General features: G+C 42.0%; 2 protein-coding genes across 2 annotated transcripts in view; one reads left to right on the top strand and one right to left on the bottom strand.

Annotated features, from left to right (window-relative positions):
• The window catches only part of LOC134671159 (V-type proton ATPase catalytic subunit A), a 30,297-nt gene extending 22,755 nt beyond the window's left edge, over window positions 1-7,542 (bottom strand). The window contains exons 1-6 of the mRNA XM_063528928.1: window positions 7,436-7,542; window positions 5,183-5,286; window positions 2,565-2,677; window positions 2,165-2,392; window positions 1,674-1,811; window positions 751-902 (exon numbers count right to left, since the gene is read on the bottom strand). Coding sequence (XP_063384998.1) covers window positions 751-902; window positions 1,674-1,811; window positions 2,165-2,392; window positions 2,565-2,677; window positions 5,183-5,267 — 716 coding nt within the window. The 5' untranslated portion in view covers window positions 5,268-5,286; window positions 7,436-7,542. The remainder of the gene's footprint in view (window positions 1-750; window positions 903-1,673; window positions 1,812-2,164; window positions 2,393-2,564; window positions 2,678-5,182; window positions 5,287-7,435) is intronic.
• Window positions 7,543-9,736: 2,194 nt separating this feature from the next.
• LOC134671546 (uncharacterized) lies at window positions 9,737-14,872 on the top strand. The gene is made up of 3 exons (XM_063529406.1): window positions 9,737-9,811; window positions 10,475-10,658; window positions 11,367-14,872. The coding sequence occupies exons 1-3, from the start codon at window positions 9,737-9,739 to the stop codon at window positions 14,870-14,872; spliced, it is 3,765 nt and encodes a 1,254-aa protein (XP_063385476.1).
• The last annotated feature ends 3,074 nt before the right edge of the window (window positions 14,873-17,946 follow it).

Here is a 17,946-nt window from a genome sequence, read left to right as displayed (position 1 = left end):
CGGTCGGCTATCATTTTCAGGGTCCCGTGGGTGCTCCCACGTATGCGGTGTACTACTGACGCAATATTAATAATGCTTACTCATTAAATATTGATTTTCAGCTCACGATTAAAACTTATTCGTATGATATATGAATACTTTAATTGAAAGGGATAGATAAACTGCTAAAGTTGTTCTACCGACGGACGCTAGAGAAACTAGTGTAGGCGCCGATTTAAATCAGACTTGACGTATTTCAACGGGTCACAGTTGCAATGCAACACACTGAACTTGTTCTATACAACGACGGCCGCTAGTGCCACTAGTGTAGGCACCGTCCTGTCACAGACTACGTACGGGAACAGAGAGTCGAGCACACGCTGGCCGGTGAGCAGCGGGTGGTTGGCGGGCTGCTTCTCTGTGCTGGGGCGGAGCTGACGCACGGGCCACACTTGCAACATGCTGAACCTTTTTTTTTTTCGATGTGGGAATGCCGTTACGCATCGTCCCCCTGGTCCCGAGGTGGGCCCATTGTGGGGGGTATGTGGGACTCTCACCTCCCAGCTCTCTTCAGTTGTGAAGAGAGGGGAGGAGCCTACCCACTAAACCCACACCGGCGTTTCCCGCAATATGCCGTTTGGGGAGGCGTCCTGGGATCGCGAACATTCTACCAGGACGCCCCCCCGGAAAAACAACATGCTGAACCTTCCCTACATAACTACCGACGCTAGTGCCACTAGTGTAGGCACCGTCCTGTCACAGACTACGTACGGGAACAGAGAGTCGAGCACACGCTGGCCGGTGAGCAGCGGGTGGTTGGCGGGCTGCTTCTCTGCGCTGGGGCGGGGCTGACGCACGGGCCACACTTGCAACATGCTGAACTTGTTCTTCTCGCCGTCGAATTCGGTCTCCAGCACGATGTCCTATAACCAAGGTTATGAGGGTGTAAGGTGTCATTTTGTCGTTTTATAAGATGTAAAAAAAAGTATACATATAGTTACAATATTTACAACTTGTTTTACCCTTAAACACCAAAACCGATATTATAACCCCTATTCAGGTTAACAGTTTACTAGAGATGCAACGGATAGTTGTTTGGCCGGATACCGGATCCCGGATATTCGGCCTAAACATCGGCCGGATAACCGGTATCCGGCCGCCGAATATTCGGCCAGCGGAACTATACCTACATTTCGGTTTTTCAGGTGCGCATTCTGCAGGTTTGACCTGTTTCCTAGTAAACGTACGCGCAGACTCATTTTTAGGTACGCAATGAGTGCGCGTGCAAGTCAGTGGAGTGATTAAATTGTTTAAAATAATAAACAACTACGATTATGACCGTGTCTGTTTCTTAAATCCAATTGGTTTACTTCGAAATCAAGCAATTTTACCATCCGGTATCGGGCCGGATAGTAGGTCACTATCCGGTATCCGGCCGGATAGGCCGGAAACCGGATAGTAACCGGATATCCGGTGCATCTCTACAGTTTACAACTGACAATCGAATTAGTTTCGCCGTCAGTTTTAAAATATAGAACACACATTTTAAGTATAGTGAACCTTGATAAAGGTTACATTCTGGATTAAATGCAAAAACGTATCCTTTCATATAAAATGACTTTTAAAACAGCAACAAATAAATACAAACACAAGAAGTCAGTTAATATCATGGAGGATGGTAGGTAGGTACTTACAGTGACTTTGTAGTTGCCGGAGGGCGCGATGTAGGTGACGGTGCCCTTGGCCTTGGGCGGCACGATCATGCGGTGCTTCACCAGCGTGTTCTCGTGCACGATGCCGTACAGGTCTCCGCCGGTGATGTGCGACCCGACCTGACAACAGACTAGTGTTTATGTGGTGGGAACAAGAGCTATGATCGAGTGAACAATCAAAGATGAGAGTTTGTGTGGAGGAAATATGAACCATAATAGTCTGATATTACAAGAGTCCACTTAAAGAACCTAACTTAGGACCTAAGAACTATAATTGAGAGTATAAGTCGATGCCGGAGCCGCCGTCTATGGACTGTTAATGAGCTCCTCGTTAAGGGTTAGTTAGCGATGCTAACGTCGATAGTTGTCTCTGTTTGTGAGGCAATTTCTTGAAAACGACTGTGACAGGGCACGTTGACACCGCGGGGGATGACTCGTTGATGTTGTGGAAGACGGAGCCGAGTATAACTGACCTTGACATTGAGGGGGTTGAACTCCCAGCTCATGTCGCGCGACAGACAGGGCACGTTGACACCGCGGGGGATGTAGATGGACTGCGTCATCTCGTTGATGTCCTTGAGCGGGCGCTGGATGCCGTCGAAGATGGAGCCGAGGATGCCGGGGCCGAGCTCGACGGACAGAGGCTTGCCGGTTCGCAGCACGGGGTCGCCCACGGTCACACCCGACGTTTCCTCGTACACCTGGGGGAGGGAAATAGAAAATGATAGCGCCGACAGAGGTTGCCAAACATCTCGGAACAGATCAATATTTATATACTGACAAAGGTGTGTTGCGAATGTTACGATATAATTGGCCACGTTACAATGCAACCAGATAAACACTAAGATGAGTAAGGGGTTGTTAAGCACATACCTGAATGGTGGCCATGTCTCCCTCCAGACGGATGATCTCTCCCACCAGCTCGTTGTAGCCGACACGCACCAACTCGTACATAGCCGCCCCGGACATCTTCTCCGCCGTTACGACTGATCAACAAACGATTATTATCCATATTGTATACCCACATTATACAGTCGAGTCCAAACTTAATTAAATCCTACAATTTGGGTTCCTAGTTGTTTACTCTCATGTTGACGTTTCGCAAAATATTGGCCTTGAGTGACATCAGCGTTTAACATCTGCAAGCAATTCTCTTGAAAGCATCTCAACAACTGCTTTTAAGTGAATACAAAGCTACAACTATTTTCAAGTACATCACCCTGCCAAAAGAGATACATGTTCATTGGATATGCTTTACTTGTTTAAAAGTTTCGCTTTAAGTCACTAGATTTCCAGGCTTAAATCTTATACATAAGTAAAAAAGTGTTACTAAAATATATTATTAATGAATAGTTAAATCGTCGTTTACTACTTTCCTTACTTTTAAAGGCTTAGGAAAACATTTTTTTATTCTCTCGAATACAGCGCACGAGACATAATTATTTCTTAAGAAATACGAAATACAAGAAATACTCTGTTATGTTATGATAATGAATCTTTTATTATTATCAAAACTCAAAACAGTTCTGCTAATGAAGTAGCATTTGTCGCAATATTCCGTAACATGCGCGACGTCGTGCGCGTCGTTTTAGCTGCCCGTTGGTAATCTTTAATATCAAAGACACAAGATCTAGTTCTACCCATAGCGTGTTGCTGTTAGTAAGTGACAGTACAGTCTCCCTGTCGGTGTTCTGCCTTTTCGCAGAACTATTTTTGGCGGAATTTCATTTGCCAACCAACATTTCGCCGACGTTTCACTTTGACAACTAACGATTAGCAAATTTTTGTATGACAACCTTTCAATTGGCAGAATTATTGTAAAGCAGATTATTATAACGCCTCTAAACTTTTGGGAGACTTATCATTTGTCAAATCTTTCATTTGGTCGAACAACTCTTGGACGAATAACGTTTCGTTGAAGCTACAGTTCGCTTTTCATACATTAGGCAAGTTACAAATAAGAAAAAGATATATACATACCAAACAATCAAAAATGGCCGAGTTGTTGTACTTTTTATAATGTATAATTTTAATAGTTGAAGCCAGTGGCAGCGAGCGAGCGAAGCGAGCGAGCAAGACCTTCCTGGGCAGAACCGACTTGGATATGGTTAGGTTAGAAGACTAAGGCGGGAGCTTTGCTCCCGCCTTAGTCTTCGAGGTTATTTTTTTTTCAACAACCCAAAAAACGTAATTACACAGCAACTTTCGGGTCAAATATCCCAACGTACGTGTCAAATATCTCGGCCATTTTTGATTTTAGAGAAAAGTTTATTAAGAAAGAAGTGATTATTTCATCAAAATCTTGTAAATTATTCTAAGTGTTTTGAAACCCCTATGTTTTCTTCATTAAAAAAATCTATGATCCAGAAACGGCCCCCCTTTGGTACAGTACAGTCTGACTAAATGAAACAATTGGTAAACAATAAACAACTAAGTGTATATTATGCCAACTAAAACATTCTACCACATGAAAGTTGGCATTTTGAAAATTGACATTATAAAACACAGACCAAACGTTTAGTTGGTAAGTGTGCGGTTGGCAAATGAAAAAAAAAGATTTGAAAAGTTGGGAAATGAAAATTCGGCGAAATAAAATTCCGCCAAACGTGAGTTGGGAAGTGATAATCGGCCATACCATTTTCGGCGATAAATAAGAGAACCCTCCCTGTCCAAGCATAATTAGGGCATTGCGTCTGTTGCTGCTGTTGGTGACGTCATCCAATGTCGGTAAACGATTTACAACCTGAACTTATTAACTACCTACTGAACAACGCTCTTCAATATTAGTATGTCCCTCCCTAGATCTTATTGCAATCAGATAAGAGTTATTTATTACTGGACTAGTGTTGTGTTATGGACACGGAAACGGGTCGCTTTATACTAAAATGACCCGTGACCCGTAAGTGACCCGTTAAAATGACCTGAGTGTATTAGTTTAGTACAGTTGAGTTTACAAAGCTCTTTACATGCTATTTTTTTTTAATGGGAGGTATTTAAGCTAAATTTTTTTAAATACCTCCCCCTGGTCACATTAGGACTTTTGGCAACCCTCTACCTCCCTGGTGTGACGTCAGTAATAATATTTTAACGAAATTAGCAATTTATATTATGATTTAATTACAAATACGGATAAATCCCATTTCATAAATAAAGTGAAGTCACATTAGAATGTGAACAACAGAATATATAAGTAATAAATAATAACGATTTTATAATACGCAGACTAGTTACTTAGCAGTACAGTAAAAGAACTAAATATCAAAAGATTTTTTGTTTACAATAAGTAAAATAAAAAAAATGCTTATTGCCAAAAAAACGAAAACTTACAGTATAAGTACATATGATGTTAAAGAAAAATTTGTGACAGCTGTTCCTCTTATCACAACATGTCACGTTTTTTCGACCCCAAGTCCTGGAACTTGGGCTGGCCCTACCCTAAGCATGTGACGTCATGAATGGACAGACCGTAAGAGTAAGACAAGGCTACGCACCGGGCCCGGAGACGGCGAACACGTAACCGAACTGGTCCTCATTCTCTTCAGTGGCAATCATCCTCAGATTGGCCCGCGCCGCCATTTTGAATTTATATTCTTATCTGCGAACATAAACAAAGTTACGTCAAATTGGCTGCAGAAAAAACTTGCGTACCCACAGTCTCCATCAGATATATTGGAGTGGCTGAATATCTTGATAATAGAGGTTTTTTTAGATTGTTCACCCCGTGATTGCTCAGATATATCTAATGGTAACTGTTCAGAATATATGCTAATTTGCTGACTTTTTTTCTCCCAATGATATAATGGTGGTATAGCGTTATAAAATTTCAATAGTCTTAACATCCTATTAATATTTAATAAGCCATTTCCAAGACTGCCATTGTCAATTACCCTGACCCTTCGTGTGGCAAACTCCTGCAGTGGATATATATTTGAATTTTTTTTTTAAGTGTTTATGTGTTGTATGCATATTGTTATATAATCAATTTGTGTAAATCAAATGAAATTATTGAATTTGAAGGGCTGTTGAGTAAGTTCAATAACTGAGAAAATTTAATAAATAAAATTTGGAATTTATATAATTTATATGATGAATTGTCATTAAAATTATTGTAATACATATTATTAATTTATGAAATAAATATATTTTGAAGTTTGAATTTTTTTTTATTATATCACAAAAAGCAAAGTTCTCTAAAATAAACTATTGTCTTGAAAAATGTGCATTGATAGTAATTAACTTACTAGCAAGGCCAATTAAAAGTATTAAAACACCCCGAGTAAAATAAATATTCCCAATGTAGTAGCTAGGAATACCTCATAATATCTCAAACTAAAGTGAAGCAGGCAACTGTCACAGATCAGATGATTCTTATCAGCTGATAACTTCACTATCCATCATTGTCAATTCTGAACATCTGAACTTTAATTTTGAGTCAAATTTTAACCCTTTTATGGACTAGATTTTAAGAAATCCAAAATTCAATCCTCATTGCCACTTCAAAATTATGCATGAGAATAAATACAAAAAGTTAATATTTAAACATGATAAATGTTGCCTCTCAATACAGAATGTCCCTACAAAGAGTTAAATTATTTATAAAAAAAAAGAATGTTAATTTATTTGTTTGTAAGAACAGAGTCAAGTTATTTTGCAACATTTTTGGAAAAAGTTTCTTTACATGGGCATCAAAACCTTTCCATAACCAAAACCAGATATTTTACTAAATGTGAAATTGACGGTCAACATTGTCTCTTGATAGATTACAGCACTGACTGAAACAAGAATCACTCATACTAAAACATGAATTATTTCTTTAATTTTAAATAAGGCGGTACTACAAAGGATTATATTTAATATACATACAATACTTAGTTTAATATTCTTCAATAGCTGAAATAATGAAAGCAATCATGTGATCTCAATATGATAAAACACAAGATTTTTTTTACAAGAATTACATCTTATGTAGATTGTATTTACATAGTGGTTGAAGGATATTAAAGGTATATTACATAAGTTAAAAGGTAGTTAAATATTGCCCGCAATGTAATATCCAAAATAGTTTAATTCAAACTATATGAACATGATACACGGGTAACTTAACTCTAAATTTCAGTAGATATACAGATAAGATGATTTTTTTTTCTTGTTCCTTTTAAAAATCGCTATTCACCAGTACCGGTGACCATTTCCTACAAGAATCTAATAAGACAATCAAGTGCTTTCTTATTTGAATTTAAAAGTATACCGAGTAACAATTTTGTGAAAAGAATGTTGCAGAAACTGCAAATCACACAGTTTGAAACAGTTTGAGAGTTAAATAATTGCTTCGATTAATTTGTTGTCTCAAAAATTAGAGAATCAAATAAGAAACTTGTGCCCAGAATGTTAGAGTTAGGGTGTGCTAGGGTTTGTAATGGAATGATGTACCACAAATTGATCACATGATGGGCGTTAATTATTAAAACGCACTTAATTCACGTATCTCGGCTCTAACCAATAAGTGTAATGATCAAGGAAATAATTGATTACATTAAGAAACGAAGTAAAATTAAGACGACGTACCAAAATTCAGCAATCAGTCACTTTACACAGGCCTAGCAAATTCTGTCAATGGCAGTTGTAAATAGGCTTACCAATTTTGAGAATATTACCTAAATATTCACAATGAATAACACAAGCACGACTAAAAACAAACCTTGCAAGACCTCAAATTCGATGTTAAATAATTAAATGAGACTCACAAGACGATAAAGATGGAAAAGTCGGGCCGAGAATGGCGGAGAACCACAACTTATCACAAGACCAATGATAAAAGTAAAGTCAGCTGACCTATCTTCTCTATGGTTAGAAGGCTATGGTCGTCAATGTCGTCATTTCATTGATTTTTGCGTTTTGTTTAGCTATCTACCGAAATGTTATTTATTGTAAAACTTAACTTGCAATGCGTTTTAGTTAAATTTTACAATAATAATATTTAATGACTAAATTACAATTCATCTATTCAGATTCCAAAAATTAAATTTATTATTTATATTATGTAAGATTTTTTACAATGGCAATAACTAGTAGCGAACACGATACGCAACTTTTATTGCCAGTGTATTAAAAAAATTAATTCCCCCTAAAACCGAGGAATTCTAGTTTTAATTTAGTATAATGATGAAATTTTCAATTCAACATTAATCGAAAAATGCTTTAAAAAACTTAATCGCGTGTGATTAAGTTTTAAGCGTTTTAAGTCCCGTTTTATGATTAATAATGTACAAAATTCGTGAAAATTTAAATCAGAGTTGGGAGCAATGTTGATGTAGAAAAATGTTTTTATTTTTATTAATCGCAACTTTTTCTAGGAGGCCAAAGCACACATAGAAGCTTTAGGCGCACACATGCGCAATTATAAGGGGACATAACTTTCTTAGGAAGTGAACAGGCCCTGTATTGAGCAACTTTTACTATGGGACCAACAAATTCGAAATCGCAAAAAAAAAATTTTTCTTCGCTATTTTGGTAGAAGTTGCTCAGTATAATCCCAAATAGTCATGCTTGTTATGAAAAAAAGCTGCACTTTATGAAGAAAGCAGGCCACTTTGCACGATGATAGTGGAAGCCCGTTAAAACATTTTTTTTCGAAGAACCAGTAATTTCGTCCTTTAGGAGCCGAGGTGAGGCGAGGTCTGTTAAAAACAGAAAAAAAAATCTACAAGTTTCACAGATCATCCGATTTCGTTAAATTTGGTGTCAATTGAAAGAAAAGTACATTTTTTATTATAAAAAAAATAAAAACAAAATATTTTTATACAAAAATAGTGTGAAAAGATTGATAACCTATTTTTTTTCCTTTTACGGTTTATTTGTGCAAATAGTGTCTTCCACGTTGAATAATGTTTAGAAAAAAGTACTATACCATAAAATTAAACACATTTTTCATAATATACTGAAAACCGCATCAAAATCGGCTAAGCAGTTTAAGAGATCCATGTTTCAGAAGTTGGTTTAGTTTTATTTATTTATTTTATAGACCAAGAAGCACGTAAATCATAGTAAATTTTAAGTATCTTGTGGGTATTTACTTTATCTATTTTAAAAATACGTGTATAATATATTCACAAAAAAACCGGCCAAGTGCGAGTCGGACTCGCGCACGAAAGGTTCCGTACCTGTTCAGCTTTGGCTTTGTATTTTTAGGAATATTTTTTTGTAAATACTGTGGCAACATCAAAGTCACGGTTCGAATTTAAATCTTGCTCTGTCATGAGCTGTCAGAGCCAGTATGTCATAGAACTACTACCAGTGCACACCGCCTCTCGCTATTCTCGTTAATATTCTCGCAATTTTGTTAAAAGCACTACTGCCAATCTCTAGACTATCTAAAATCAGTGCTGTGTAGCCGAAGGACGCCGTGCCCATCTGTGCAGTGGAAAAACCTAGGTCTAAGTTGGCCGACTGAAGGTAACGGTTCTGAGCTTACCTCTAGCTTGCGACAAGGGCAGCCCGGACCACCACCAGCAGTCCACAACAGAGACCAACGGTTCAACCCACAACCACCGGATTGCAAAGGTAACTTCGTCTCACACTATTTCGCACTTAAATTTAATTTCATAAGTTAATCTGGCATACAACAACTTTCTTGCTCAACCGGCCCTAAAGTATTCCCCTATCGTCCCATTATTTACAGTCCACTCTTTCGCCAGTGAACATTTTGGTTCTTCGAACCGGATAATTTGAAAAGTGACCTTTGGTTTTTCGTTTGTCGTTGTCTGTTGCTTATTCAAATTCGTTTCGTCATATCATCTGCTTAATTCTAAATTTAGGGTAGACTTATAAAAAAAGTCGAGGGTAAGCAAGAAAGTTGGTGGTCGTGTAGTGGTGCTTTAATAAAATCATTCGGTCACTTATTTAATTGCGCTGGCAACATTTTTCATAATTGTCAAGTGTCAACTGTCAGCTGTCTGTCATTGAAGTTGTGGAAGGTGAATTGCAGTTTGTTTTGAACATTTTTTTGTATATTTACTGCAATTTTGTGTAGTTTTGTGTTTATTAATATGGGAGGCAGTGATAAGTCTGGCGAGAAAGATGATGCTGGCGTAGACACGGTGATGATTGCTCGTGATTATCAGGTAATGAGAATAGAGTATTTGCAAATGTTGTCGGATGCTGAATTAGCTTTGTGTGACGAGAGTGAATTGTGTGCAATTGCGAAAAACTTTCATGAAGCTCAAATAAAACTTTTAAGTGCTGCTCCGCGAAGCGAGCACCGCGAAATTTGTTCCCATACCGCGATGTTCGACTCGAAGGTTAGGGCAGTGAGATCGCGTTTGCAGAATAGGAAGCAGGCCTTTGCTGGGGCTTCCGGGGTATCGGGGACGCCGCAGCCGGTCTTGCCGAAGTTGCCGAAGTTACAAATTAAAGCTTTCGATGGGAAAATTGAAAACTGGGTAACATTCATACAGTTGTTCAATTCTTTAGTACATAAGCGAACAGATATTGCCCCTGTTGAAAAATTACACTATTTACTGTCGAGCGTGCAAAATGAAGCATATGACCTTATAAAAAATTATCCTGTCACCGATGACAATTATAAGGTAGCATATGAGGCGCTGTACAAGCAATATAATAAAATTAAATTAATTGCTACAACTTATTATGATAAGCTTACTCAGTGTGAACCTGTAAAAGTGTCTCGGCCTAGTGACCTACAGCGGGTTCATAGGGTCTTTACTGAAAACTTGTCAATATTGAAAGGTTTCAGCTTGCCGGATAAAAACTTTTTACTTATTCAGTTACTGTGGTCGAAGCTGGATAGGAGCACGAAGGAGCAGTTTGAGCTAGAACACAACTCCGATGATATCCCGGAGTTTAGTAAATTGCAGAATTTTGTTGAGAAAAGATACCGAGCACTAGATGCTGCAGGGTCAACGGGCTTCGTTGCTAGTACCCCTCAGCCTAGCAGTAGTAAGCCTTCTAGTAAGCCAAAAATGGCCTTGGTGGTCACTGCTCCAACGTGTGTAGTCTGTAAGCTGGCTCATAGTCTTGTATCTTGTCCAACTTTTTTAAAATATGACCCCGCTGATCGGTTCAAATGTGTGAAAGAAAATAAGTTATGTATTCTATGTCTGTCGGGGTCTCATTCTGTCAAGTCCTGCAAGTCAAAACAGCGGTGTGAGCAGTGTCGTTTCTCCCACCATACGCTGTTACATTTTAATAATGCAAATGTGCCTGCCTCCCCGGCTGTGGATGTAAATAGCTCGAAGCATCCGTCTGACACATCGAATCCGCTGGCAATGGTGGCAAGTAATGTGGCGGCCTCTTCTTTGTTTGCAACTGCCAAGGTTTTGGTGAAGAATGCCCAAGGCGACTTGGTAGCGGTAAGGGCTTTGCTTGACTGTGCCAGTGCTTGCAACTTTATAAGCGAGGAATGTGCAAAGAAGCTTGGTCTCCGGGCAGAATATGGGAAGCATGCCGTGACTGGCATTGGTGATGTGGTTTCTAGGCCCGGTGGCACATTGTCATGTACTGTCTCGTCCAGGCTCGGGAAGTCTGATACTGCTATTACAGTAGAGGCTTATTTGTTACCAAAAATTTGTCCGGAAATGCCAACGGATCATGTTGATGTCTCATCATGGCGACATATCAGGGGCTTAGAGTTAGCTGACCCTCATTGGCATATTCCAGGACCTGTTGACTTGCTCCTGAACGTCAACATTCTCGCTTCTTCGTTGCGCCCTGGTTTAACCCATGGGGCCCCTGGCCAGGCGACTGCCCTCAACACCATCTTCGGGTGGATTTTGATGGGTGACGCAGGCGACTGTGCAACGGACATCTGTCGTTCTCGGTTCCGTGGTAACAGTTGTCAACTGGTCGTGGGCAGGTTATCAATTGACGACTCTATTAAGAGGTTCTGGGAGTTGGAAGATGTCCGCTCTCCGAACACCGTCATTTTGTCGAAGGAGGATCAGCTGTGCGAGGAATATTTTCTCGCTAACTTTCGTCGCACAGAGGAAGGTAGATTTGTCGTTCCTCTACCTTTCGCTGACACTTCCAATAAACCCACCTTCTCGGGCTCTCGAGCCATTGCTCTTAGGAGATTCTCGTCGCTGGAGCGAAAGTTACTCAGTAACTCCGACTTCTACAAAAACTATGTAGCCTTTATGAAGGATTACGAAAGCTGTCGCCACCTTGAGGAGTGTGACCCTCCAAGGGTGGATGAGGGGAAGTTCTTCTACATCCCCCACCATGGAGTATTGAGGCCCTCGTCAACCAGTACTCCTCTCCGGGTCGTCTTTGACGCCAGTGCCAAGGACAGCCGAGGCATCTCGCTAAATGATGCGCTACTGCCAGGGCAGAAGCTGCAAAATAACATTTTCCACTTGCTCCTTCGTTTTCGGTGGCATAATGTTGTTTTCACGGCCGACGTCAAGCAAATGTATAGACAAATTTTAGTGTCCCCGGAAGATGCTGAATATCAGCGTATCCTATGGCGTCCGTCTGTCAATGAGCCTGTCCGGGACTATCGGCTGCTGACCGTTACTTACGGCGTTTCGTCCGCTCCTTACCAAGCTCTCCGAACTATTGCTCAGTTGGCAAGGCAATCGGGAGAAGAATACCCTTCCGGTTCGGCAGTTCTAGACCGCGACATCTATGTCGACGACGTGGTGTCTGGAGCTCATTCTATCGAAGAAGCACGGAAGCTTCGTTCGGAGTTGTCGACGATATTAGCTTCTGGCGGTTTCCATTTGCGGAAATGGACGTCGAACCACCAGGAGTTCTTCGACGGTGTCCCCTCCTCAGACTTGTATTCTGAAGACTTTCGGGAGTTCAACTCCATTGGGGACATCTCACTAAAAATTCTTGGCCTCTCGTGGTTACCTCAGGCAGACGACTTCACCTTTCGAGTGGCTGTCGAAGATCGTCGGTGCACTAAACGTACCATCCTCTCGGAGATTGCTCGGATCTTTGACCCTCTAGGCCTTCTCTCACCTGTGACGTTCTTAGCGAAATATCTCATGCAGTTGCTGTGGGTCTCAGGTGTCTCGTGGGATGACGACGCGCCAGAGAACCTTGTATCCGAATGGCGAGAGTTCAAAGCGCAGCTGCCTTCGTTGAGGTCCGTGTCCGTCCCGCGTCGTATGGTCAACGATTTCGTCTCGCTCGAAGTTCACGGGTTCTGCGACGCCTCAGAGCGAGGGTTTTGCGCGGTGGTCTACGTTCGAACGTCAGGCGAGGACGGAACGCAGTACGTCCAGTTGGTCTGTGGTAAATCGAGAGTGGCACCCCTGCGTAAATTGTCTATACCACGTCTCGAGTTGCTGGCCGCGGTACTACTTGCAGACCTAGTGGAGTCGGTCGCAACGGCTCTGGAGCCTCTCCACAAAATCGACAAGGTGTACGCGTGGTCTGACTCTAGCGTTGCGTTGACTTGGATAAAGTCTTGCCCTTCCAAGTGGAAAACTTTCGTGGCTAACCGCGTGAGCCACATCCAGGAGATTATTGCTCCTGATTGCTGGCGACACGTGAGGACTGGCGACAACCCTGCCGACTGTGGGTCGCGGGGCCTCTTGCCGGACGACCTGGTCCACCATAGTAACTGGTGGAAGGGTCCATCTTGGCTCGTGCTGGACAAGTTTGACTGGCCTAAGTCAACGTTATCAGTCGACGTGGATGTCCTACACGAAGAGCGCAAGGTGACTGTCCTTACTGTCTCTGTGCAGGAGACGTGGACAGACAACCTAACGAATAAGTTCTCGGCACTGAGGACACTCCAACGTGTCCTCGCCTATTGTCTTCGTTTCGTGCACAACGTAAGAAATCGGAAGACGCCCAACAACTTGTTGGACGGTCCTCTAACACCCCTGGAGATTAAACAGGCGCTTATGTTCCTCGTGCGTTCTGTTCAACAACACCACTTTGCTTCGGAGATCGAGAAAGTGAAAAACAATCTTTCGAACTTTCTCCCGAAAGCATTTAAGAAATTGTCTCCATTCCTCGATGACGCGGGTCTCTTGAGGGTGGGCGGACGCCTGTCGCGAGCTTCTCTCGAATTCGATGTTAAACATCCCCTGTTGCTACCTCGCGACGATCGTCTTACCTCCCTCTTGATCGACGAGTACCATAAGCGTTTCATGCACCCAGGCGTCCAGACGCTTCATAATTTGCTGGCGCAGCATTTCTGGATACTGTCCCCAAAGCGAGCTATCCACGCTGTCACGTCAAAATGCATGAAATGCTTCCGTGTTCGACCACTCGGTGCTCCTGCGCCGTTCATGGGCGACTTGCCGTCTTATCGGGTAGCCCAGCTCAAAGCTTTCCTGAGTGCTGCTGTCGATTTCGGGGGACCTTTTGACATAGCTCTGGGTCGCGGGCGAGGTAACAAGACCTACAAGGGTTACATTTGCGTTTTCGTGTGCACCTCGACAAAGGCTGTACACACGGAGCTCGTCACTGAGCTGTCCTCAGACGCGTTTCTTGCCGCGCTTCGCCGCTTCGTCGCGCGTCGTGGTCGGTGTAACCGGTTGGTATCCGACCAGGGGAAGAATTTTGTCGGCGCGAGCAATATTCTGCAACGTATTGTAGGAGATGCTGCGACGCATAGCGAGATTAAATTCGAGTTCAATCCGCCAGGCAGCCCTCACTTCTCGGGTCTCGCTGAGGCCGGTATCAAGGCTGTTAAAACACATTTGGCTCGAGTCATCGGTAGTCAGAGGTTGACGTACGAAGAGTTTCTAACCATCTTGACCCAGGTCGAGGCTCTTCTTAATTCGAGACCCCTTACTCCTCTCAGTACCGATCCTAACGACTTATCGGCCCTTACTCCGGGCCATTTTCTCACAACGGAGCCCTTATCTGTCGTGCCCGAGGAAGACCTATCAGACGTTCGGGTTAGCCCTCTCCAACGCTGGAAGCTGCTTCAGAAGATGCACCAGGACTTCTGGAACAAATGGTCCAAGGAGTATATGCATACCCTCCACCAGCGGATGAAGTGGCACGATAGGCAACCCAACGTCCAAATTGGTGCACTAGTGCTCGTTGTGAATGAGCAGACGAGCCCAATGAAGTGGCCCCTGGGTCGCATCATCGACACACACCCCGGATCCGACGGGATCTGTCGTGTGGTCACTGTGCGCACGGCCATAGGGTTGTACAAACGGCCTGTGGTCAAACTGTGCCCACTGCCTGCATAGTCGCTTTAGAGCGCTACCTTTGTGTTGTCCATTTTTTCGTTTTAGACTTAATATTATCGCACTTACCTTACTTTATTGTTTCCTTTTCGCTTAGTCAAAATACAATGCATTTTGGTGGGCGGAATGTTCAGCTTTGGCTTTGTATTTTTAGGAATATTTTTTTGTAAATACTGTGGCAACATCAAAGTCACGGTTCGAATTTAAATCTTGCTCTGTCATGAGCTGTCAGAGCCAGTATGTCATAGAACTACTACCAGTGCACACCGCCTCTCGCTATTCTCGTTAATATTCTCGCAATTTTGTTAAAAGCACTACTGCCAATCTCTAGACTATCTAAAATCAGTGCTGTGTAGCCGAAGGACGCCGTGCCCATCTGTGCAGTGGAAAAACCTAGGTCTAAGTTGGCCGACTGAAGGTAACGGTTCTGAGCTTACCTCTAGCTTGCGACAAGGGCAGCCCGGACCACCACCAGCAGTCCACAACAGAGACCAACGGTTCAACCCACAACCACCGGATTGCAAAGGTAACTTCGTCTCACACTATTTCGCACTTAAATTTAATTTCATAAGTTAATCTGGCATACAACAACTTTCTTGCTCAACCGGCCCTAAAGTATTCCCCTATCGTCCCATTATTTACAGTCCACTCTTTCGCCAGTGAACAGTACCATTACGCAAAAAACGGCAAAAAAAATGCGTTTGTTGTATGGGAGCCCCACTTAAATATGTATTTTATTCTGTTTTTAGTTTTTATTATTATAGCGGCAACAGAAATACATCATCTGTGAAAATTTCAACTGCCTAGCTATCACGGTTCATGAAATACAGCCTGGTGTTTACTAGTTCTGTCCGTTTGGACAGACGGACGTACAGACGGACAGCGGAGTTTTAGTAATAGGGTCCCGGGGTTTTACCCTTTGGATACGGAATCCTGAATAGGTCTATTCGCCGTCATTCGTACTTGGCTCACACGGTACGCTGTATGCAAGGTATGTTTGTGAAGTGCAGCTTGAGTTGAGGGAAGGTTAGTTACAAGTTTGTTCTTTTCTGTAAAAAACCGTTCAGTGCTCTTCATTTGCATCATACAATTTAATGAAATGGTTTCTAGGGGACCAAATAAGCTTATAAAGGCAGGTACTTCAGGATGCTACTGGACGCTGGACATCCGACAGGCGTGTTGGAGTCTCAGGGCCTAAATTGACACAGCTTCCGTAAGCGCGAAAACACAGCTTCATTTGGGATGCGACGTGTGTCAAGTGTGTAAGCCCTTGCGTGAAGACACCTCAGGCCACAGGGCGCGTTGGAGCAGCCGCCGAAAATGCAGCAAAACTTAAACGAGCTAAATATTCCAATTTGGAGCCTGCCTACGAATTTGTAATGTACATACGAGTAGGTACCAGTAGCCGTAGAGACAAGCGGTTCTTAGTGTGCTGAGGCAAAAAAACTATCAATACGTTAGGACAATGATGCCTACGTGAAAAAAAGGGGTGACCCCAGGGTCGGCGCATCTTTAGTGCAAGACACATCATTAGCCACACAGCGAGGCAACGCGAGCAGCGTTATAGGCACGAGTTCATCGGAACCACCTACCGCAAAACTACCGCATGTTCCCGGCCCTAATTCTGCATCCAAAAAGAGTCAAAGAAGATGATCGACCCACTTGCTCCAAAGCTGTTTACCTCTTGCCTACAGGAAATCGTCCAGAAGCTGGTGGCTAAATGGTAAACAATGGGCATTGACGTCGGCGAAATAAGGTTGACATCGACAAACCTGCGTTTTTCCGACGACATAGTCTTCTTTTCCCCCACACTGCACCTCATTTAGAGAAAATGTTAGAAGACCTTAGACCAGCCAAGTCTTGATGTCGGATTCGAAATGAACAGGACAAAAACCCAGTTAATGGTCAATGGCGTGAAACGAAGGGTCACGGTAGATGGGCAGGATATACAATTTCGTTGACGAATACACCTGCTTGGGCGAGATAACATCCTTCGATAATAAGCAGTCCAAGGAAATCGATCGACGCATCGAAAAAGCCTGTAAGAGTTTCTGGTCCACGAAGGGCCATCTTCCACTGGCATCAAAACACAAACACGTCAACATGTGTATCCTTGCTTACCCTAACAACCTACAGCGCATAAACTTGGTCATTAACAGAAGCAAAAGTCTCGACTAAGAAATATGACAGTACTATCGCCAAGTAAATAAAACTTAGCCAAATTCTAAAACTTGAATCTCATAAACGGCTTAACCGATTTTGATGCGGTTTTCAACGTACGATAAGAAATATGTTTGATTTTATCATTTAGTGCTTTCTGGAGACTTTTTTCTATATGGAATACACTATTTGCAAAAATAAAGTGTAAAAGGAAAAAATAGGTTTTCAATTTTTTTTACATTATTATTGTATTGAGATATTTTGTTTTAATTTTTTTTACAATGAAGCAAGTCATTTTCTTACAATTGACACCAAATTTAGCGAAATCGAAGGATCTGTAAAACTTGTCGACTTTTTTTCTGTTTTTAATAGACCTCGCTTCACCTCGGCTCCTAAAGGACGAAATGACTGGTTCTTCGAAAAAAAATTTTTTAATGGGCGTCTACTATCATCGTGCAAAGCGGCTTGCTTTCCTCCTAAAGTGCAGCTTTCGGGCAAAAAAGCTTCATAACCAGTATGACTAAAAATCTCCCTGGTAACGGAAATGCAGTAATTTTTTAAAAAAGAGTAGAAATTAAAAAGTGGCATCACTGTAGTGTCCCGTTTTGTTATAGAAGTGTTTTGAAAATATTTTATACATAAAACTTGCGCTTTTTGTTAATAAAAATATACAATGACAGAAGTTTGTTTACTTTTTACAAGACAGTTGTCAAAGGTTGGATTGCCATATAAAATTTAAAATGTTAGTTCCCGTTTCTGCCACGACTCTTCTCTTTCCGCACAGACTCATTAAGTAGTTAGAAAGGGACGACACTACAGTGTTGCCACTTTTTAATTTCTACTCTTTTTTTGTCAAGCTGACCATAGGAATTCATAAACGATAGAGGAACTTGTAAAATTAATCTGGCAATCCTCTC

This window comes from Cydia fagiglandana, chromosome 15 (genome assembly GCF_963556715.1).
Source record: "Cydia fagiglandana chromosome 15, ilCydFagi1.1, whole genome shotgun sequence".
Taxonomy (NCBI): domain Eukaryota; kingdom Metazoa; phylum Arthropoda; class Insecta; order Lepidoptera; family Tortricidae; genus Cydia; species Cydia fagiglandana.
Note: the sequence above shows the minus strand (reverse complement) of the source record. Positions and strands in the feature narration are given on the sequence as shown.

What these genes read in the sequence shown, in the direction of transcription:
- LOC134671546 (XM_063529406.1), top strand. Translation starts at nt 9,737, where the DNA reads ATGGGAGGCAGTGATAAGTCTGGCGAGAAAGATGATGCTGGCGTAGAC. An exon ending in TGATTGCTCGTGATTATCAG is followed by an intron (nt 9,812 to 10,474) that starts GTAATGAGAATA and finishes TTACTTATTCAG; the next exon opens with TTACTGTGGTCGAAGCTGGA. An exon ending in TAGCAGTAGTAAGCCTTCTA is followed by an intron (nt 10,659 to 11,366) that starts GTAAGCCAAAAA and finishes GGCATATTCCAG; the next exon opens with GACCTGTTGACTTGCTCCTG.